General features: G+C 37.3%; 4 protein-coding genes across 7 annotated transcripts; 2 read left to right on the top strand and 2 right to left on the bottom strand.

The window, feature by feature from the left end:
• The first annotated feature begins 486 nt into the window (after nucleotides 1-486).
• On the top strand, nucleotides 487-5,195 carry LOC144546520 (pumilio homolog 5-like). 4 transcript variants are annotated; one of them, XM_078295069.1, is made up of 10 exons: nucleotides 487-644; nucleotides 1,340-1,985; nucleotides 2,073-3,184; nucleotides 3,289-3,430; nucleotides 3,572-3,679; nucleotides 3,797-4,009; nucleotides 4,103-4,213; nucleotides 4,329-4,523; nucleotides 4,603-4,777; nucleotides 4,871-5,195. In XM_078295069.1, exons 2-10 carry the CDS (start codon nucleotides 1,395-1,397, stop codon nucleotides 4,876-4,878), a joined length of 2,655 nt encoding a protein of 884 aa, XP_078151195.1. In that variant the 5' UTR covers nucleotides 487-644; nucleotides 1,340-1,394; the 3' UTR covers nucleotides 4,879-5,195. The 4 variants fall into 4 exon arrangements, with proteins under 4 accessions (XP_078151195.1, XP_078151197.1, XP_078151194.1 ...); XM_078295068.1 differs by having other exon boundaries at nucleotides 492-650; XM_078295070.1 differs by having other exon boundaries at nucleotides 492-650; nucleotides 4,606-4,777.
• Nucleotides 5,196-5,473: 278 nt separating this feature from the next.
• On the bottom strand, nucleotides 5,474-6,206 carry LOC144546522 (large ribosomal subunit protein P3z-like). Its single transcript, XM_078295073.1, has 2 exons — nucleotides 5,914-6,206; nucleotides 5,474-5,809 (listed from the first exon to the last, which is right to left on the bottom strand). The coding sequence occupies exons 1-2, from the start codon at nucleotides 6,118-6,120 to the stop codon at nucleotides 5,633-5,635; spliced, it is 384 nt and encodes a 127-aa protein (XP_078151199.1). The 5' UTR covers nucleotides 6,121-6,206; the 3' UTR covers nucleotides 5,474-5,632.
• A 2,936-nt stretch (nucleotides 6,207-9,142) lies between these two features.
• Nucleotides 9,143-10,084, bottom strand: LOC144546521 (AT-hook motif nuclear-localized protein 18-like). Its single transcript, XM_078295072.1, has 2 exons — nucleotides 9,376-10,084; nucleotides 9,143-9,288 (listed from the first exon to the last, which is right to left on the bottom strand). Exons 1-2 carry the CDS (start codon nucleotides 10,067-10,069, stop codon nucleotides 9,143-9,145), a joined length of 840 nt encoding a protein of 279 aa, XP_078151198.1. The 5' UTR covers nucleotides 10,070-10,084.
• A 9,663-nt stretch (nucleotides 10,085-19,747) lies between these two features.
• LOC144546253 (serine/threonine-protein phosphatase 7 long form homolog) lies at nucleotides 19,748-21,109 on the top strand. Its single transcript, XM_078294792.1, has 3 exons — nucleotides 19,748-19,789; nucleotides 19,873-20,577; nucleotides 20,651-21,109. Exons 1-3 carry the CDS (start codon nucleotides 19,748-19,750, stop codon nucleotides 21,107-21,109), a joined length of 1,206 nt encoding a protein of 401 aa, XP_078150918.1.
• Nucleotides 21,110-21,345: the final 236 nt, after the last annotated feature.

Raw genomic sequence — 21,345 nt, forward strand, 5'->3', positions numbered from 1 at the left:
CTTAAGAAAATGAAAATGCGACCGGGAGCTGAGGCCAAAAGAGTCACTTCACATGTGCGAGCAATTTCGCGCTCTGTTTCCATATTCATGACCGTGAGATTAACAGAATCCGAATCTCCGAGCGCTGCGTCTCCTGTTGAAACGTGTCCGAACAAGGGTATTTAAGTCATTTCACGGAAGGTAAATTCACCGGAAAATTCCACATCGGATGCTGAGCTTGCGTACAGGCGCGGCGTATAATTTCTTGCCTGATCCATTCAATACGTAATTATGCATGCGGCATGCCATTAGGTTAGGGATAAAGTCAGACTCTGAAACCCAAAGAGTGACTTGTCATTGGTTCGGGACATAACTGGAGAACCGCGCCTAGGTGAGGAAAGGAGGGAGTAGAGAGGGTTTTAGAAGCGACATTTATCGAGTTTCGAGCTGGGAAGAGAGAGAAAGGAAGAGAAGACTAAAAAACCACTAATAAACAGAGCGAAAGAGCCTCACCGCACCGCTCTCTCTACTCTTTCCTTCTTTCTTTTACCTCCTCCTCTTCGATTCTCTTCACCGAGCAAAGGAAGGAACCTACCTAGTCCTAGGGTTTCTTTGGATTACTCCCCTCTCCTCTCCTCTCCTCTCCTCTCCTCTCCTAACATCAGGTGAAGGTGATCATCCTCTCTTTTCTGTAATATATGTTGGAACAGTTTTAGGGTTTATGATCACCAAACCAATCGTCATATTATATTGCGATTTCTTCCAAAGCTGGTGTTCTCTCACTTTACCTGCTCGTATCCTGCCTCCTGCAGCTCTTATTATGCCATATTATTATTTTATTTATTTTTTTATTTATTTTCATCTTGATTGCCTCCCAAAATCAAAGGCCTGGGAACTGATAGCTTCAATTCCTGTCTAAAAAGGAAGTTATCAATCTTACCTTGCCATTAATTAGCTTCCAATTGGGTCCTCATTTGATAACTTAACTTTAGGGTTTAACCCTCTCTGGTCAAGTTGGGGAATTCTTCTGTACCAATTATGCCAAGCCAATTCCTGAACATTATTTTAACTACTCTTATACACCTTTGTCAATTCCTGAACATTATTTAGGGAATTCAGTCTCAAACCACTTGTTTGAATTTTGAGGTGATGGAAATTTGCTTCATTTGACCATCTTATAATTTATATAGCTACTAATTGTCACCTAATTGTATATGTCATCTGACAATTGAACTTCTTTATCAGTTAATATAAATCAATCAATGTTTATGTAAATTATACCTTGTTTTGCTTCTCCTGCTAGTATGCTGCCTAATTGCCTTTTTATAATCTATAATGTTGCTGCTTGTGATTTTTCCAGGGAGCACTGCATCATTGATCCTCTCCAGCTCACTGCAAGTAATTGAAATGTTGTGATGGCAACAGAGAGTCCAGTAAGACTAGTCACTGCTAGTGGGTCCCCCAGCTGGTCCCCTGGCGGTCTTCCAACTGAAGAAATGGGATACCATTCAAATGCAGCCACACAAATTCACGGTAGCTGGAGAGAGCGTGAATCAGTACCAAGGCGGAGTGGTAGCGCCCCACCAAACATAGAAGGTTCATGGACTGCACTTACGGGCCTCATGGGGTCACATAATTCCTCTTCCTCTTACGAAGAAACTTCGCAAAATTTGAGCAAGTCTGTTGATGAAGAGAGCTTTCGTGCAAATCCATTGTATTTGGAGTATTACAATTTAAAGGTGAACCTGAACCCTAGGTTACCTCCTCCTCTGATTAACCGAGAGGGGCGCCATTTGATGCACAAAATTTACAATAGCTCTCCATTAGATGATACAAGTGAAAGTGGTGCTAGTATGAATAAAGGACCTCTGTTCATACCAAGATCGGTGCTTTCTACACACAAGGAAGAACCGGAGGATGAGAGGTCCCCTTGGTTGGATTCAGGTGGATCCAGTTCAGGTACAGGATCTGAGACACGTAACCAGGAGATTGCTGATTACACTCAGGTAATCTTTTTGTTCTTTTCAATTTTTTTACCTGTATTGTTTTCTTGACTTTGGATGATGCCATATAAAGTGAAGTTTTTGTTGCAGGATGAATATGCAGGGCCTCCATCTCCATTGTATGAAAGCCCATCGCATCCATCAAGCAGCAACTCAACTGTTACCCCACTAGAGCCTGACATACACCAGTCACACACTAACCCTAGCTCTACTCATCTGGCTTCTTCTAGTCTCTCAGAATCATCATCTAAGAAACCTCCCGGTCAAAGAGGGAAATCAATCTCTGACACAAAACCAACACTGCTAAATTTACTCCCAGCAGCTGGACTACAATCGTCTGAAGTTGGTATTACTGATCTCCAGAGAATAGAGGCTGAAATGATGGCCTTAAGTGTAAATTTTCCTGGCCAGACAAATCAATTAAAATCACAGCAATACCCTTTTGCTCAGTTACCTTTTGTTCCACGGGTCGATCCGCAACCTGTTTTACAACAGGCTGGAATGACAACCCCTTTCTACACATCAGCAAGTAACCTTGCAAATCTCGGAGCGGCATCGTTTTACCCTCCAAACCCTAATCCATCGGCCTTTTTCAACCCGCAATATGGCTTCACTGGGTACCCGTTAAACCCTAACTTCATTTCTCCTGTTATTACCGGGTTTGGGCCTCAGAGCCCAGTTGCATCAAGTGGAGCAGAGTTTGTTCAGCCATACAAGTACTATGGCCATATGGGTGGGTTGCCGGTACAACCTCCTCCTGTACCTGACCCTAGCTATATGCAATTTTACCCAGTACAGCAAGCTATGAATGTCTATCCAAGTGCCAGTCCATATAATACAGTACCTACAAGACCCCAACCCCCTTCTAATACAGTTGTGACTGTTGCTACCGAGTCTTTTGATCCACACAAGGTGCACCAACCGGGTCCCTTCTCTCCAGGTGTGAGATCCGTTGGCATGAGCCCATTGAGTGTCAGAAAGGGGCCAAACACAAACTTCTCCGGGTACCAAATGGGGTCACAGATGCACTACCAGAGTGCCAGCCCAAGGAGGAATGAGAATCTGAGGATGCATCAAACTGATTTTCAGAATGTGACGAAGCATGATGAAACAAAACAGTGCTCCTTTCTGGAAGAGCTGAAAACCAATCGTAACCGTCGGCTTGAGCTGTCGGATATTACTGGGCGCATAGTAGAGTTCAGGTAACCTTCAATCAATCTACCAGTGTTGTTGTTGTTATCTCATTTTTTTATTGCAAGAAGGAAAGCTGATGGTATTTCTTAAAACTTGTTGTCTGTGGTGACAGTGCTGATCAGCATGGAAGCAGATTCATACAGCAGAAACTGGAGAATTCCAGTCCAGAGGAGAAGGCAGCAGTTTTCAGCGAGATACTTCCTCATGCCACGTCTCTCATGACCGATGTATTTGGCAATTATGTTATTCAGAAGGTGTTTGTTTCTTTACTTCTTATCCTTTTTTACGTTTAGTGTTTATTGTGTGTGCAAATGTGTGTTGAGTATATATTTATTTATTTATTGTGTGTGCAAATGTGTGTTGAGTATATATTTATTTATTTATTGTGTGTGCAGTTCTTCGAGTATGGAAGCATAGAACAGCGGAGAGAACTAGCAAACAAGCTGGTTGGCCATATCTTGCCACTTAGCTTACAGATGTATGGCTGTCGTGTCATCCAGAAGGTTCATACACATGCCAAATGCCAAGAACATAGATAGTTTGCATATTTTTTGTTATACAAAATATGTAATTGATCAATTATACTAGTATGTTGGGAGCTAATTGGGTTATGGTAATAGGCATTGGAGGTGATAGAGCCAGAGCAGAAGTGGCAGCTGGTGCGAGAATTGGAGGGGCATGAGATGCAGTGTGTGAGGGACCAGAATGGCAATCATGTCATACAGAAGTGCATAGAGTGGGTCCCTGTGGAGCATATCGGTTTCATTATCACGGCTTTTCGTGGCCAGGTTGACTCCCTCTCCATGCACCCATATGGTTGCCGTGTCATCCAGGTTGGTTGCTTCTCTCTCTCTCTCTCTATTTCATTCTAGTTGTATTTGTGAAATGGACAATGTATTCAAGATAGAAAATGAAAATGAAAACAGAGGGTGTTGGAGCATTGCACAGGAAATGCACTGGGGCAGTGCATAGTGGATGAGATTCTGCAATCTGCTTGCACCCTTGCTCAGGATCAGTACGGCAACTATGTAACCCAGGTTTCAACTCATTTCTCTCTTTCATTAAATTATTGCATCCATATATGAATCTACTACTTATGGGCAGTTACATTATATAATATTGTGTTTGTGTGCACTTTTTGACTGCATATAGCATGTGTTGGAGAAGGGGAAGGAGGAGGAGAGGAATCAGATAATAGAAAAGCTGGCAAGCCAGGTGGTGAGCATGAGTCAGAACAAGTATGCATCCAATGTGATTGAGAAGTGCTTCCTGTGTGCTGGCCCCACCCACAGAGACATCCTCATCCGCCACATCATCCAACAAACCGATGGCAACGATGCCCTCCTCGTGTGTACTTTTGTTTCCTTTTTGGTTCTTCATTTAATATAGACATCATTATCATGTGTGTTAATGTTAAACAAATTAGCAGGGGATGATGAAGGACCAGTACGCCAACTATGTGGTGCAGAAGATTCTTGACACATGCAACGACCAGCAAAAGGAGGTGCTGATTGGGCGCATCAGGACCAGTCTCTCATCCCTGCGCAAGTTCACCTATGGCAAGCACATTGTTGCGCGGGTTGAGCAGCTCATGTCTGAAGGTGCTCTAAACAACATTCTTTCATCCTCACCATTCTCTCCCTCCTTTATTTGTTTTGTTATATATATTCCTTATTTATTTGATTGTGTTGCAGGCCCCTGATGAATGAAAAGAAGGGGGGCAGGAGCAGGGGCTAACTTGTGACATTGAAAAAAGAAAGAAAGAAAGAATGAATTGTACAGATAGTGGTGGATAATTTTATAGTTAGGAGGTAGTCAGTCTCTTTAGCTGTCAGTTGGTGTGTATGTATTGTATTGTATTGTATTTGACGATGCTATTTTCTCTTTTTTTTTTTCTTTTGCTGAAGCTGGTAAAGCCCTCGACCATATTATATTATAAATATGCAAAAGTTGTGTGTGACGATCGAAATGAAACAGATTTAGAAATAGCATCCCATGGGCTATTTATTTGTATTGTAATTTTTTTTTATTTTTATTTTCATTTTCATTTTCATTAGCTTGGCTGGTTTTCTTTAGAATTTAGATGCGTCTGCTTGGATTGAAGTTCCCCTATTATTCATGCATTGCCTCAGTAGGTTGTAGCCTGACAATTCAACTCAATTCATACAAGTATGATTCATAACTCCCAAAACAAAAAACAAAAAAACCAACAACCCCTGTTGAACATATGCTAAACCTGACATGGTTTCATAGATAAGTGCCATCAGACTAGAGAAAAAGGCAAAGCTATTATCAACTCGAGAGATGTAAAAATATAACTAAAATAGTTGATTGAACATAGCAAAACAATTCTCATCATCACAAAAGTAGCAAGCAAAGAAAGCAAGCTCTTCTTTACTTACCTAAAACATAAAATCATTAAAATTCCATAAAACAAAAAACCAAAAGCGCATTGATTAATCAAAGAGAGAGAATCCCATGTCGTCATCACTCTCCTCCTTCTCTTCCTCCTTTTTCTCTTCCTTCTTTTCCTCTGCAGCAGCAGCAGCAGCAGATCCACCGCCAGATGCACCGGCAGATGCACCACCTCCGCCAATAAATGCACCTCCGCCGCAGCCGCCTCCAATTATCACCTGCAACGTAATATTCCATTCCAAATTTCCAATCAGTTCAGTTCAGTTCATCTACTATGTAATTGGATACATAATTAATAATCTGGATGAAAGAGAATGAATACCTGAAAGACAGCAGAGTCGGGTGTGACGAGGGAAAAGGAGGACTGGACGCCGCCGGAGGAGTCGACGGAAGCGGCGGACTGGACGAGGCGGCGCTGCAGGGAGTAGATGTCAGCGGCGGAGGTCTCCTCAACCTGCGGCGAATCAGAGATCTGCTTGGCGCTCCACTCACCGCCACCGCTCCTGCACACGAATGTGAACACTCCCATCTTCGTTGTAATTTCTCTCTTCTCTCTTCTCTCTTCTCTCTTCTCTTTTCTCTTTTCTCTGAGGAATAAGAAAGGTGCGGCGGCTCTGACCAACAAAACAAAACCCTACAAAACTCTTTATATATCTCATATATATACTTCATATGCTGCCTGTGCTTGCAAATGAGATGAGATTAGAAAAGATAGATAGATCATGTAATGTAAATATGTAATTGACTAATTTCACTTATGGGCTTACTCACCAGATCGGCCCACTACTCCTAACCCCACAATAGGCCCAGTTCTTCAGACCCATGAATACCGACGCCATTTCATGAAAATGAAACTGCAAAAAATTTACCAGACCATTGTCTCTCTCAAGTCTCATCCCATGCTCCTATTCCTATACTTTTTATTTTATTTTGGGAATATTATTCTCATGATCAACTACAGTACCAAGATATATACTTGCTCACTCCCTAATTTACATTTTTATACTCTTCCATCAACCTACCTACCTACATACTTTCCAACTTATTCTTCTAATAACAGGTCAAATTTATTGATTTAATCACTTTTAATAGGTCTAATTAAATTAAATTAATAAACTTCTCATATGGATGCACTCAACATGATATAGATCGATACTCCATATTTTATTTGCTTAAAATATATATGATCCATCGATGTGTACTCTTCACATTGACATTGTACAAGTATTAACTACTATTAACTAATATAAGGACTATAATTGTGATTAATTGTGAGCCGACGTTATTTAATAACTTTGAATGAGTAAAATGTATTAAATATTATGTAACTGAATTACTACTGGTTATGTTCAAAAACAGTAATTTATACTTTCACATTTTATCTAATAAACTATTTGGACAAGTATTAGATGATTTAAAAATTGATCTAATACATATTTATCCAATTTGATGATTTAATCACTTGAAATGAATCAAGAATAAGAAAAATCTTCTAATATGCATGCGACATGATAAACATCAATATTATAAACAGTTGTAAACACACATATTTGAATATTTGAATTTGATTGGTGTGCTTGGTTGACCTTTAACATCAGGCTTTAGTCAAGGGGACACATCAATCTTATCTTATACAATACAATGTCCCCATCACATGTCAAGTAATTAATATATAGTAAAAACAAACCAACTAAAATTCAACCATTTCGGTTTCACACACTGTTTTATATTTTCTTCCTCTTCTTCAATTATACCACCAATATAATTGTTTTATTTTCTGAATTACAATTATACCACCAATTTATTTTCTCTATTATCACACAACCAATTGTTTTTTTTTTCTTTTTTCTTTTTAATTATACGGTTTCACATTTGATTGGTGTACTGTTTTTAATTATACCACCGATTGCTTTATTTTCTGAGTTAGAATCTAAAATATAAATTCAATTGCTTTACATTCTTTTTTATTTTGAATTAGAATCTAAAATTTAAATGATGAATCAGAATCTTTGATCTTCACACTTCTTTTCTATAACATCAGAGGGCAAAATCTGATAGTACTAATTAAAATGAGTGTATTAACTGCAGTTAACATTAGCTATATACAATGTTTGTTTTTTCATATATCGCTCGTAATTAAGAAAAACAAGATCCAAATTCAGATATATATATATTTTTAAAACATGTTAGTATGAAAAATATTATAGCAGCATGTGGCTCAAACAATGATCTTTACTGTGTAGAAGCTCGATCCTTCTCAATTCAATTCAATTAAAAAAAAAAAAACTGGATGTTAATTATCAAATCAAAGTCAACAGTACGTATCATATATCAATTAGTGACACATGGCGCTTCAATAATAATTTGGTAATGCATGCATGATGAATGATGCATTCCAATTTCAATTATATATATATATATATATATCCCCTAAAGATATTTGTAATACAAAACTTCATTGCATGCAGTTGCATGAAAAACCAAAATGAAAATTAAGCATGGGCGTATTTAATTTTCTTGTCACTTGCTAATTACATAAATAGTTGAGAACAAAAAAATAGTTCAGAAAATAAACACATCCATATCACAGTAACTATATATATATATATATATATACGTGCCTTCCATTAAGCCCACCACTATACACTCTCAACTATATATATATATATATATATATATATATATATATATATATATATATATATATAGGTTGGCTAAGATCAAAGTGGTAGTTCCTGAGTTTTGGTGCTACCAATTCGTTTTTTAATTTTTAAAGTTCAAAACATTGATCCGAACCGTTCAAGTTGTTCTCCATATTAAATTGTGTTTGGAGACCAAATTTTACATTTTTCTGAATTTTTTTACTATTTATTAAACCACTTTGAAAATCGCTGATCCAACGGTGGCTTAACAAAACAGTAAAATCAGAAGCCACCGTTGGATCAGCTGTTTTCAAAGTGGCTTAATAAATAGTAAAAAAATTCAGAAAAATGTAAAATTTGGTCTCCAAGCACAATTTAATATGGAGAACAACTTGAACGGTTCGGATCGACATTTTGAACTTTAAAAATTAAAAAACGAATTGGTAGCACCAAAGCTCAGGAACTACCACTTTGATCTTAGCCAATCTCTCTCTCTCTCTATATATATATATATATATATATATTCTTTTCAATTTAAATTTCGTTGATATAATATCTAGTTAACATCCTTAATGGTACATTGTTCAAATGAAAAATAATTTGAAAATTGCAGATATATATCCAACATGTAGATATATATGAGAATTTATGAAATTATTTTGAAATTTCAAGCAATCACAGAAGCAGAAGTTGAAGCAGATGAAAATTGCAAAATTTAAAAAGTGTGATAAGAAATCTACAAGAAAGCAAATTAAGAAAACTAGCCCATAATCTCAATCCACAACTAATTAAGAAAGAAATAAAGAAAACATGATTAGAGAATGAGATGAGATCAGAAAGGTCTATAGCTAGCTAGCAAGCTACAATTGATTTAAGTAGCTAGCATGCAGCCTAGCTCAAAAGTCAAAACTAAAACTGCGGCCGGCCTCCACCGCCTCCGGGTCCCCATCCGTAGCCATCTGATCCACCACCACCAGGCATTTGATTAACATTATTATTATCATTATTCATTAGGTTTGGAGGCAGCCCTTGAAATAGCTGCGCACTGCTCGGATGTTGCATTGCTAAAAGAGGCTGTTGCTGAACAATCTCATGCTGATGATTCATCTGATGATGATGATGATGATGTTGCTGATGTGGATCTTGAGGGAGCGGCGGCTGCAGCTGAGCCTGATCACCCGCCTCCTCCTTATCAAGAGGCAGCCTCTCATATGTTGCATTGCCAAAAGAGGCCGTCGTTATAACCACCGGCCCAGATGCAATCAGGGCTCCAACCACACTGCCTCCAACAATCTGCCCTTGACCACCAGCCAGGTAGACAGTCAGCCCGGTGGCAGCTGGAGATGCAGGAGGGGGAAGGAATGACCCGGCCAGGGAGAGAATCTCAAAGCGGCCGTGAAGGGTGACAACTGCAGTGGCACTCCCTGGCTGGCGAAGGGTGACATCGACTACCATACCGCCACCGCTGAGCACACAGACGCCACGCTGTCGGCGACGTGCAAAGGTTGACATGGTATCAAAAACATCGCAGCCGTGAGCAACTTCCATGACGTGGGTACGTAGGGCATTGGCACTGTCCTGAGAGATTATGATGGGAGGCCTGGGTTTGTTTTTGGAGCCAGAAGGGCGGCCACGAGGGCGCCTACGTGCCATGAAGTCCATTCCACCTGATCCTTCCATGCCGCCGCCGCTGCCGTTGCTGTCATTGCTGTTGCTATTGTTGTTGTTGTTGTTGTTGTTGTTGTCGTGGTGGTCCGGTGGTTCCTCATTAGAGGGTAGGTGGAAGTCGCGGGTGTAAAATGGCTGCAGGTGGTGGCCGTCAGACAATGGATCCATGGATGTCTAGCTCTTGTGTCTTCTCTCCTCTTTCCCTCTTCCGGCCCTTTGTAATTAATAAATTAAAGAGCAATTAAGTGGAAGAGAGAGAGAATATATATAGAATAGTGTGCAAGCTAGCTAGCTAGCTCCTTGTTTGTTTGTTAAATTGTTAAATTGTTAAGATGTAGGTGCATAAGGCATAAGGCATAAGGCATCCTTATTCCTTCGTTGGTGCCGTTGGTGGCGGATTAGTGCTCCCCATGCGCCCCCTAAGACCAAAAGCAACCAATTACTAGCTTGTTTTCTTATTATTATAATTGTAATTAAGCCCCACTAACTAACACATACTTATTTATTTGCTCTCGGGGCATGCACCAACCCCCAAATATGAAATATATTTATATTTATGCTTATTAATTTGGAGAGGAGAGGACTGAGGAGGGTCAAATAAATGCTTTTAGGTGGCGCTTTTTATGCTTATTTAGCTGCCTGCCTCTCATTCTCAAGTCTCAAGTCTCAAGTCTCAACCACTTTTCTTTTCTATTAAAAAAGTAAGAAGAAGATATAATATATATAATTCAGTCCAGCCCAAAATGCTGTGCTCCAATCCAACCCTGTCTTTCTTTCTTTGCATGTTTATATATATATGCTTCAGACGCATTTCAATTTCAAATCGGCCCGAACCAGGCCCAATTTACTGGAATTTCAGATCCACGAAAAACAAGTCAATTTCCATTCTCTGTGAAATTTTATCAGGAGGCGGCAGAACCTGTAAAAATCACTCATCTGTCCCCCATGTATATCATTGGAACCCCCTGAAATATTAATATATTATTAGTACACAAATCCTTCAAATGAGCTATCCATCCAGCTTGTACATGCACTGGCAAGAAATAAAACACAAAAAAACAACCTACGATCATACCTGAGAGACCATCAGACAAATTAAGGATCGAGTTTCGCATTTGTTGCCTCTTTCTCAATCTTCTCACTCCCATACTTGCAAACTCACCCTCCTTTGTTTATTAAAAGCCAAAAATGACCATTTTTATTTTACCTTTTCATTTCAAAATAGAATAGGGATATGATGATGTTGCATATATCAATATTGAATAGTAAGATACTTTGCATGCTTTACACAAAGCAACCTTTTTACTTGGGTATAGGAAAACAAAAAAAATAAAATGGCTATAGGTAATTTGTTTGACCTCGCTACAGTTCCAACTGAGATTATGATTCTCTCCATCTCTGTTATCTTCTCCATTTGCTAAATTGTACTTGTTATTGTATGTCATCAGATCTGCAAGGGGTAAAACCGTCATGTGCACACACAAAGTTCACACTGTGCCACGGTTTTCTCCCTCCCGCCTGACACACCAAAGGAAAGATCAGATCAATTAAAACTGAATTATAATCCAACACAAGGCATTGTCAAATTGAATAAAAAAATGGGGGAATTTCATGTATATCCCTCAAAAGTTTCAATATTACATATTTATCCTTAAAAATTATAGAAACTCACATATTTATCCACTATAATTCTATTATATATCAAATATCTCCAAAACTAATTAAATAATACTTTTTTAAACATTAAAATTTATTTTACAATTTTAAGTGATATTGCAATGACCATTGTATCCTTTCTTCCTCTATCCCTTTAACATGTTGAGTCTTGGAGCACCAAAATCTCCTGCCTCTTCTCTCCAAATACGCTAACATAATCTCCCGCCTCTCGCCTGTTCTCTCGAACTTTCTCCTTGCCTTTCCTTCGACCCCCTCTTTCCTTGTCACCTCCCCTCTCAATTTCTCTCACCCCTGCCTTAATTTTTCCCTCTTCATCTCTTCCCTATAGTATGTTTTTTGGAACTTACTGTACCTACTTTTAAAAACTTGTTGGTACAATACAATATTTCAATGATTCTTTTGGAAAAGAACAAGTTTTTTGTTTTTGTCTAATGTTGATTATGATAATGATGATGATAATGACCATGATGATGAGTTGCTGGTGGTATTGATCTCTTTCCTGACACACAGAAGCATACGTCTAGTTTTGTTGATGATTATGATGCCTAATTTGGCAGTAGAAATCTATTTTCTGGTTTTGATAAACTAGGAAGAGCATGAAATGAAATAATCCTACTTATGCTTGAATGGAGCAATAATTAATGTGCTGGGACAAGCAATTCTATATATTTTTTTATTTGGTTATTTTTCTTTCTTGCTAGTCTTTTATAGTATAATGGGGGCGATGATTAAAAAGAGATTCAAATGCATGGGTAGGGTAATATTTTTACTGGTATTTTACTCTCTGGAAAATAGGAACTAGAACTCAGTTTATGCTTTTTTTATGAATTTTTTTTCTTCCATGAATTTACTTTACATTAGGAGCCTTTCTTAGATTGATAAGGGTTGGAAGAAATTTTACATTCAATCAAAGCCTACAGGATTTTTATCAAAAAAAAATTAGTCAAGCAAAGCTGATACGGCTATGTATTGGTATTAGTATGATTTAATACGGCTATGTATTGGTATTAGTATGATTTAATACTGTTTTCTAACACATTAGCCATAGAATGGGAAATAAAAGAAGGGTAAAATGGGAATACATAGAAAATTAATGTTAAATACAATGGATTGGACAAATATGTGAGTTTCTATAATTTTTAAGGATAAATATGTAATTATTAATATTGAAACTTTTGAGGGATATACATGAAATTCCCCCAAAAAATTTTTGAGGAATGCACACAGAGTACAATGCATAGTAACAAATGAATTATTCGGGTTCGGTTCGGCGAGGTCAAAAATTCGTGATTCGGGTATAATTCGGGTATAATTCGGGAATGATTCGGGATCGTACATTGAATCCGAACCAGCGATCTTGATTTATAAGAATTGAAAAAAAAAAAAAAAAACAAATTACGGTACATAAAGTAGTTGCCACATGAAATCTAAAGTGAGTATAAGTACTTAGCCACATGGTGGGATCCACATGTCTTTCAAATTTCAAAAAATCTGCCTCACCAATGACCCACGTGGTGCATCAGCCTCATTTCAAAACTCAACAGCACGGATTACAGAGCAACGAATTTTTGAATAAAACGCGAATAATTCGTAAAAAACGTTTTATTCGCGTTTTGTTCGCGAATAAATCGGTAAAAGTTCGGTCAACTGTTTTATTCGCGAATCGATTCGGTAATATCTAAAAAACGTTTTATTCGCGTTTTATTCGCGAATAAAACGCGAACCTTGTTACTATGGTACAATGTAGCAGCACGACAGATAGATAGATAAACAGATACCTGGTACAAGTTGGGACTGCCGCAGAGACACTCCGCAAAAGCTCCTGCAAAGCTATTGGTTCCTTTTATAAACTGCCGCACTGTATCCGGATACTGCCATTAAAACTGATTAATCACAACCCATCCCCCTCCTTTTACAAAAACACACTACTAAGAAAAAAAAATACTGAGAAATTATTAGAAAGAAAAAGTGTGTGGCGCTGACCTGGGCATTCCATTCCATTCAGACCAAACATTCCAGTGTGGGAACTGTCCCACTTGGTACAGCCCTCCTGCATCCCACGCCTCTGCAATTAACTACATACATATACAAGTGCGCACCATTTTACTAGTAATTAATTCATTAGTTAAATTGGCTGTAAGCAGGAAAAATTGAGAGATAATTAATTTGTAAAATATGTAACTGAGATGTTTGCAAGCACCTTAACAGTTAACACCACTGAGAATTGGGTCATTGCTAATGATGTCAATGAGAGGCGGGTTAGCAAAGGGGGTGCCGTGCCGGTTGTTATCTGTCACACCCCGGGACAACCCGCCACGTAATGATACGTAAGGCGTGCACATCACATACATTATCAATAATAAATACTCATGCAATATTTAAAAGTCAAACAAAATCTTTTAACACCATAAGTAGTTCAAGTACATAACATAAATTCAACATGAGATCAAGACAAACATGGCAAACAAATCGATAAGTGCCATGTCAGTCAATATATCCACTTTCAAAGAGAATATTAAAAAGTCTATAACTAAAACTAAAATTAAAAAGATACTTGAGTCGTCTCCTTGTTGTCCTGTTGATCCATATTCCTTCTATTCGTACTCGCCCTCGGCTTCATCATTTCCTGGAACCCACATAAGTGGAAACGGGTGAGAGATCGAACAGTCTCTCAGTACGGGATTTAGTTCCAGTCCCGGATTTTGTAAAATTGACTTATTCACACAAATATGACATTTAAAAACATATCCTCACATGCAGTCTGACTAATGCATATTTTAAACACACACACCCCTTTTTAAATATCTTTCAAGTTTTCTGTTAATCCATTTATTTGCCAATCCAGTGGGAAATCCATCCAACACTGGAAGACCGCCACTCCGCTGGGAAATCCATCCAACAACGGAAGACTTCTCACTAGACGGGGAATCCACCCTACGCTAGATATTGGCTGTCTCACTAGACGGGGAATCCACCCTACGCTAGGTCTTGACCCGTGACGGGAAATCCAACCAACGCCACGTTGACGAGGGATCTAGTCGAACCTAGACCCAATGTATACATTCCAACATGAGTTCAACCCATGTTGGCCCCTTTCCTTTAACGTATCCGTTACAATTCATGTTTGTTTTATTTAACACTACACAATGACATGCTCAACACATCATACTTATAAGTCTCATGATCGATATGAATAATTCTATTGTATCTCTAAACAATTCAAAAGGGATCGTTCGATTCAACATGCACAATTCCAAAACTAAATAAATAAAATGCACACAAAATGGTAAGTAACAATTTGACAATATCCAGGAAACCCGTACCTGTTGTCGTGTGGTTGTTCACTCTTGCCTCTACGTTACTTCTTACTTCATAATTCGGACCTAGACCATGTAACACAGTTTCTAAATTAATATTTTATACATATTTTTATTTGTCAGTTACCAGGCCGACTGTTGTTGAGTAAGTACAATCCGAAATGTAAATCCAAAAATAAACAGTATAATTTTATCATACTATCACACATGTACTAAAATTTATTTGACCGAATACCTTGCCTAATATTTAAATAAGAACATAATTGTTACTGTGGGGTGATATACATAAAGACTTTGTTTCTCATGAAGAAAGATATATATTATTGATATGTTTTAAAATATAGTTCCTTGTAATATAAATAGTTTTAGGGTTATCGCTAAAAAAATTACAATCTAAATAAAATAATAAATGCAAATCAAAGATTTTGATAAAATTCGGTCTCTGTCCAAGAACAATCTAAACAAATTAAAACTTCTGACAATTGTAATTATGACCATAATATATCATTTTAAAAATAACTATTCATTCAAAAACAAGTCAAAACTCTACACTTCATGAAATTTCAAAAATTAATGACTATTGAAAATCATTGCTAATTTCCAGCGGTTATCAAGAGATTTTATCAAATAATATTAATACATCCCTATAAATAAAATAATTTCAGAAATTATTGAAATCTTTATCAAATAAATAAGTATAACATAAAGAAGAATATATAATAGGATACAATTCTGATATAATAAATAAGTATAATAATTGAAAATCATCAACTACTGAGATATAATCAGCGGAGAAAATCATCACTACAGATATCTAACCTTTTTCTTTCTTAATCTTTTCTATGAATAACGAGCGGAGAGAGACAGAAATATAAAGACAATGGCCGGTTTTAATCATATATATAAATAAGAACGGTTTTTTAAATTGATCACTTAGGGACTAGAGAGAGGCGTCAGTTATTTTGAGAAGTTTTAAATTTAATTTACATGTTTATGTCGCAACCTTTGACAGAATACAATTTTTGGCTGATGAACCAATTGGGTTGTATTGGACTTTCAATGTTTGAAATGATCTACTATATGTGATATCGGAACTTGTTTCTTTTCACGGTGGTTTAATTTGAATAATTTGTTAAGTAGTTCAATTAAATAAATGAACGAAGAAAATTGACATATATGGATAAACAAATATATATACATTATTTATATTGTACCTTATATAGTATTTTGATTTAACGTGGTGTTACATTCTTTCCCTCTTTAAAAAGAATTTTGTCCTCAAAATTCAAACACTAAATTATAATTACTTTTATACATTAAAATATAACTAATTGCTGAAGTGTTACATTATCATATCTCCTTCAAGAGCATATCCATGCATACACGTTCTTGGGATCCCACAGGCTTCAAATTTTTGAATAAACAAATTAAATGATCGACATTTGTATTAATTAAGCAAAATATGACAAATTTAGCAAGAGTAGCTAGACAATTAATATATATAAAACACCTGCTGCCTCTGGTCATGATTGATGCTAGATCGAACCTAAACCCATCAATATACATCTCTGTAATCCAATATCTAGTACAAGTCGCTTCACCTTCACCTTCACCTTCACCTAGCTGATTGCTGATTGATTGTGAAGCAGTAGCAGTACCTGCAGAATGAGCTTCAAATTTCAACTCCTATGTACCACGGATTTGGTGTTGCTTGGGTTTACTCTCTCCTTCTCTCCTATTAACAAATTAAGCCCAAAATAAGGGAAGGCCTTCCTTCCTTCATATGATTATGATAAATAAAGCTCTATCTATCTAATCTAATTAATAGCAAAAGAAGGCCTGCCTTCAATTCAACCCTCCCTCATCCCAAATTATAATTAAATCAAATCAAATCTTCTCTCCAAATTAAAGGAGAATGATTGATAAAATATCTCAACCGTTCAAGCCTTGCAAACACAAATCTCAAAGCCATTATACTATGTTAAATATTGGAGGGGATTTGAGTTGGGGTCCGCCATGCTGATTTTTTTTAAAATACCCATTAAAAAATTAATTTAATAAAAATAACCAGATCTGAACTGAAATTTTAAAACTACTCAGACCGCACAAAATATCCGTGCTTCGGATTAAACCCCCCCCCCCCTGCGGATAATATCCGCTGCACGAATCTTGAAGCAAATGCACGGCCCCGAATTTATGTTTGGAAGCACGGAAATTATTAGCGGCCCGGCCTTTAAATTATAGATTCGCACGGATCTTGAAGCAACCTCCTTTCTTCTCCACCCCCACCCTGTGCTCTGCCCTCTCTCTGTCCATGAAAGAAAACCCGTCACCACCAGTTTGCTCCGCCAAATCGGACCCGCCCCGCTCCCTTCTTGCTCTGCCCCGCTCCATCTCTCCCATCTCGTTGATTCTGTCCCCTTCCCTTCCTCTCTGTGAAAGGTGAAAAAAGAGCCGTCGGGCGTTGCCTTCAACTTCCATAACCTGTGTAGCACCTCCACGACTCCACTACTCAAGAAGAGTAAGTAATTTTATGACAATTTTGAGTTAATTTAATTGAATTGTTAATGCATGTAAGATGTTTGATATGTTATTTGTGATATGTCAATGCCAAATTGTTAGTACATTTAGCTCAATTATTGTGGTCTATCAGATGTTCGACGAAACACGTAATGTAATTGTATAGGAATTATTGTATTAATTGAAGTGATTTCTAGAATTATTTCTTTCTTTGCAATATGATTGTTCAAATGACATGAGTGTAACAATGGTATTGGTACCAGAGGGTTGTTACGTAGTGGTAAACATTCCATGGTTTTTCCATTTAATTGTTACTGATTGTGCAATTTTCTAAAAAACATAGTTATATAATTCTTATTTGAAGTATGATGAGATATAATTTTGATTTTTTGCTATATATATTTCCAAAGATTTAGTTATATAATACAAATTAAAAAAAAAAACTAAAATTAATTCCACATCTTTTTTTCTTTTAATTCGTTCATTGTGATTCTCATACTTTTACAATATTAATATTAAAGTTAGAACAATGTCATAAATTTCGTCAAATATTAATATCATTAACTCACATTAAATAACTTTGAAAATTAAGGTGATAGATGCAACAGAGGAATACATAAAATATTTATCCCTGTATATGCTATTTTTAAAAAAAAATTTACTAAAATAGTGATCCCTGTATACGCAATATCTTCACTGGAATTCTACATGAATTGATATATTTGCAATAAGCAAAGAGTGTTGAAATTCAAAAAGGAATCAATAGAGATGCAATAGAAAAACGATATTTCAGTTTGAATCTGGATAGTTCGTTATAAGTTAGCAGGAATCTAAAAATAGTAGTGTAAATTTTTAAATTCAGTATGAATTAGCTTGGATTTTGATCGAATGACTCTAAATTCAAACTTAAATTTTACTCTAATTACTCTACAAAATCAACACTTTCGTAAGCGTTGCATCTAATGGCATGCATCGGTGGTAGGTAAAAAGTTCGATCATTTTGAATTTAATAAATATTGAGGAAAAAATTGTCTACATAAACCTCCATCTATGAACTAATCTATCACACTCATTTTGATTTTGGAGTTGAAAATCACTATTGTGAGGTCGTCTATGAGTAATGATCTAATATATTCTCATCGTACGATTGTTCGTGATCTAATTTATTTTTCATATGATAGATGCATTATTTTAAAATTTTACAATTTTCTAAACTTATATTATATATACTAGATCAAGATGTCAAAAAGAATATATTGTCATTATTGCAAGCAATGATTTAAATAGTGTTTATCGCGTCATAGCAGCCGGGTTAAAAAAATTGCGCTATACTCAAATAGCGGCGCTATAGGGCGAAATAGCACGCTATAGTGGCGCTATTTGGACATAGCGCCATAGCTTTTGTGGGAGAAAAACGCTATAGCGCGCTATTTAGAACATTGATTGCAAGTAAGCTCACAATATTTACAAAAATTACATGAAAGCATCTCTCGTGGAAGTTACACAAGTTCTAAAGTTTATATTTGAAATTTAAATTTTAGATTAAAAAAATATATTGTCAATATTGCATAGCCTAGTGGTCATGACATCAAATACGCATAGCATAGTGTTCGTGACAATTTCCCTTATAAATTAACTTAAAATGTTATTTATGTATATCTTAATTTAATTAGGATGGTAGAACAAATTTGTTACAAATAAAAAACTTAGGATATACTATTAAACTTTTGGAGCAAGATAGTAAACATGTGATAATTAGGACTAAAATGATTTTTTTGAAATTTTAAGTATGAAAATGATAAATGTGTAATTTTGGAAAGAAAATGAAACAACAAAAATTTATATCTGCTGACATGCCTGTTCATAATTAACATGATCTTAATAATTTTTCACATGACTCGACAAATAATTTAATGTGATATTTTTATTAGAGTCATTCCTAAATTTAATTAGGTCATAAAATCATGTCTGAATTTCCGTTTTGATAGTAAACTCATGCCACCTAATTGATCGATCGAAATTAACTTATCAACAGAATTAAAACTGAACTCAACAAAATTTTGATCTGTTCGGTCGAATTAAACTGAATCAATCGAAATTAACTTATCAAGAGAATTAAAATTCAACCAAACAAAATTTTGACATGGAGTCCCTCAACCACAGGTTTTAAGGGTTTTTGTATGACAAATGAAAGATTTCTTATTGCTTTCAATGCTTTTAACGTAGGATGGCGGCTAGGGGACGGGGACGGTCTAGGAGACCACCACCACCGGACCCTGATCTTGAGCCAATTCCCGAGAACAACACCGAACATTTCAGTCCTCTATTATAGATGACTCACGCAGAGCACCGAGTCTCACTGGCATCTGTTGAGGTACTTGATTAATTTGTTAAGTTTAAATTTTGTCGAGTTCTCGTATTTTCAGTTTTTTATGTTGTTTACTTTTTTCAACGCAGAGTGAGGAGATTGTAGAGGCCAAGAGTCGGCATCCTAGTATACAGTGTTATCCGTTGATGGACCAGTATCTGCAAAATTTGGGATTGCATCATTTGGTCGATATTATGGAGACAGAGATGGAGACTAAGGCCATTAATGGGTCCCTCATTGCAGGACTAGTGGAGCGATGGCGCCCCGAGACGAGCACGTTCCACTTACCATTCGGAGAGATGACAGTGACTCTCCAGGACGTGAGTGTCCTATGGGGTCTGCCCATCCAGGACGAGCCTGTTGGTGGCATATCTGACCCCCCTGAGGAGGATGACAACATGATTAATGACAGACTCGCAGAGCTGTTGGGAGCAGGAGGAGATATACGGGATAATAGTGGGAAGTCCATATACGCTTTGAAGAAGACGAAGCTGCGAGCTCTGTTTGCGGGAGGTCTGGATCGGCATGCCACAGAGCTCGAGATTCAGAGGTACTCACAAAAACTATTAGGAAATAAATTTATATTGTACTATAATTCATGCGGAAAAATGAGTTGCTTTCTAATTTCAATGTTACAGATACACACGGGGCTTCCTGATGGACCTATTTGGTTCTATGTACAACTAGAGTTGGTGTATCTAGAGTTGGTGCAGGAACTTGAGCCGGATAGAAAGTACAACTGGGGTGGGGCTGTCTTGGCACATCTTTATTTCAACTTGTACCAGAGTTGCCAGGTCAATATGTTCTTCTTATCTTATTTTAAATATTTTTACTTCTCTCTGATGGCTAATATTCTTCAAATTACAGAGGAAAAATAAGGTTATGTACGGGCCGGTAATTCTACTGCAGCACTGGGCATGGTCACGGCTACCGGTGGGGGTACCTGTACCTAATGAATCGCCAAAATGGGGAGTTCCCACGAGTCAAGACTGTCATACATTTGGCAAGAAATGGTACGAAAATCACGAGTATAGGAACCAGCCTCACGGAAAGCCAGTAGGTATCAGGCTGGTTCGAGGCCAGATTCAGAGCCTGGGTGACACGCAGGTGACCTGGACTCCGTACCAGCAGCTATATAGTGAGGGGAGGCTGTCGCAGACTGTAGCGGATGATTCGGCAGTGTGGCTATACAGGGGTCCACTGGTGTGCTTCTGGATAGTGGAGTTCCACTATTCAGACCGGGTGCTCCGTCAGTTTGGATATCCTCCACTCCTCCCCGCAGATCCAGACGTCCTGAGATCTGAGATCAGGAGGCTACACGGGTAAGTTATGTTCTTTTAGTATTTAGTAGCGGACATTGGTTATTGGCTTAAAATTGCAACTAACATATTAATTACAGGATGACGCACGACAATCACCCCGGTAGAGATTGGAGTTTCCATTAACAAATACACTACGAAAGGGCGAGAAATATGATTGCCAACTTGTGGCATATGCCGGAGGATGGGTGCAATTCTAGGGAGATCCCCTATTGAGATATGAGGCTTGGTACATACGTGTCG

This window comes from Carex rostrata, chromosome 29, assembly GCF_964058835.1.
Source record: "Carex rostrata chromosome 29, lpCarRost1.2, whole genome shotgun sequence".
NCBI lineage: Eukaryota > Viridiplantae > Streptophyta > Magnoliopsida > Poales > Cyperaceae > Carex > Carex rostrata.

What these genes read in the sequence shown, in the direction of transcription:
- LOC144546520 (XM_078295069.1), top strand. Translation starts at nt 1,395, where the DNA reads ATGGCAACAGAGAGTCCAGTAAGACTAGTCACTGCTAGTGGGTCCCCC. An exon ending in AGATTGCTGATTACACTCAG is followed by an intron (nt 1,986 to 2,072) that starts GTAATCTTTTTG and finishes TTTTTGTTGCAG; the next exon opens with GATGAATATGCAGGGCCTCC. An exon ending in ATGGCAACGATGCCCTCCTC is followed by an intron (nt 4,524 to 4,602) that starts GTGTGTACTTTT and finishes TAAACAAATTAG; the next exon opens with CAGGGGATGATGAAGGACCA.
- LOC144546522 (XM_078295073.1), bottom strand. Translation starts at nt 6,120, where the DNA reads ATGGGAGTGTTCACATTCGTGTGCAGGAGCGGTGGCGGTGAGTGGAGC. An exon ending in CCGACTCTGCTGTCTTTCAG is followed by an intron (nt 5,810 to 5,913) that starts GTATTCATTCTC and finishes ATTACGTTGCAG; the next exon opens with GTGATAATTGGAGGCGGCTG.
- LOC144546521 (XM_078295072.1), bottom strand. Translation starts at nt 10,069, where the DNA reads ATGGATCCATTGTCTGACGGCCACCACCTGCAGCCATTTTACACCCGC. An exon ending in GCAGCCGCCGCTCCCTCAAG is followed by an intron (nt 9,289 to 9,375) that starts ATCCACATCAGC and finishes TAGCAATGCAAC; the next exon opens with ATCCGAGCAGTGCGCAGCTA.
- LOC144546253 (XM_078294792.1), top strand. Translation starts at nt 19,748, where the DNA reads ATGACTCACGCAGAGCACCGAGTCTCACTGGCATCTGTTGAG. An exon ending in TCTCACTGGCATCTGTTGAG is followed by an intron (nt 19,790 to 19,872) that starts GTACTTGATTAA and finishes TTTTCAACGCAG; the next exon opens with AGTGAGGAGATTGTAGAGGC. An exon ending in ACTTGTACCAGAGTTGCCAG is followed by an intron (nt 20,578 to 20,650) that starts GTCAATATGTTC and finishes TTCAAATTACAG; the next exon opens with AGGAAAAATAAGGTTATGTA.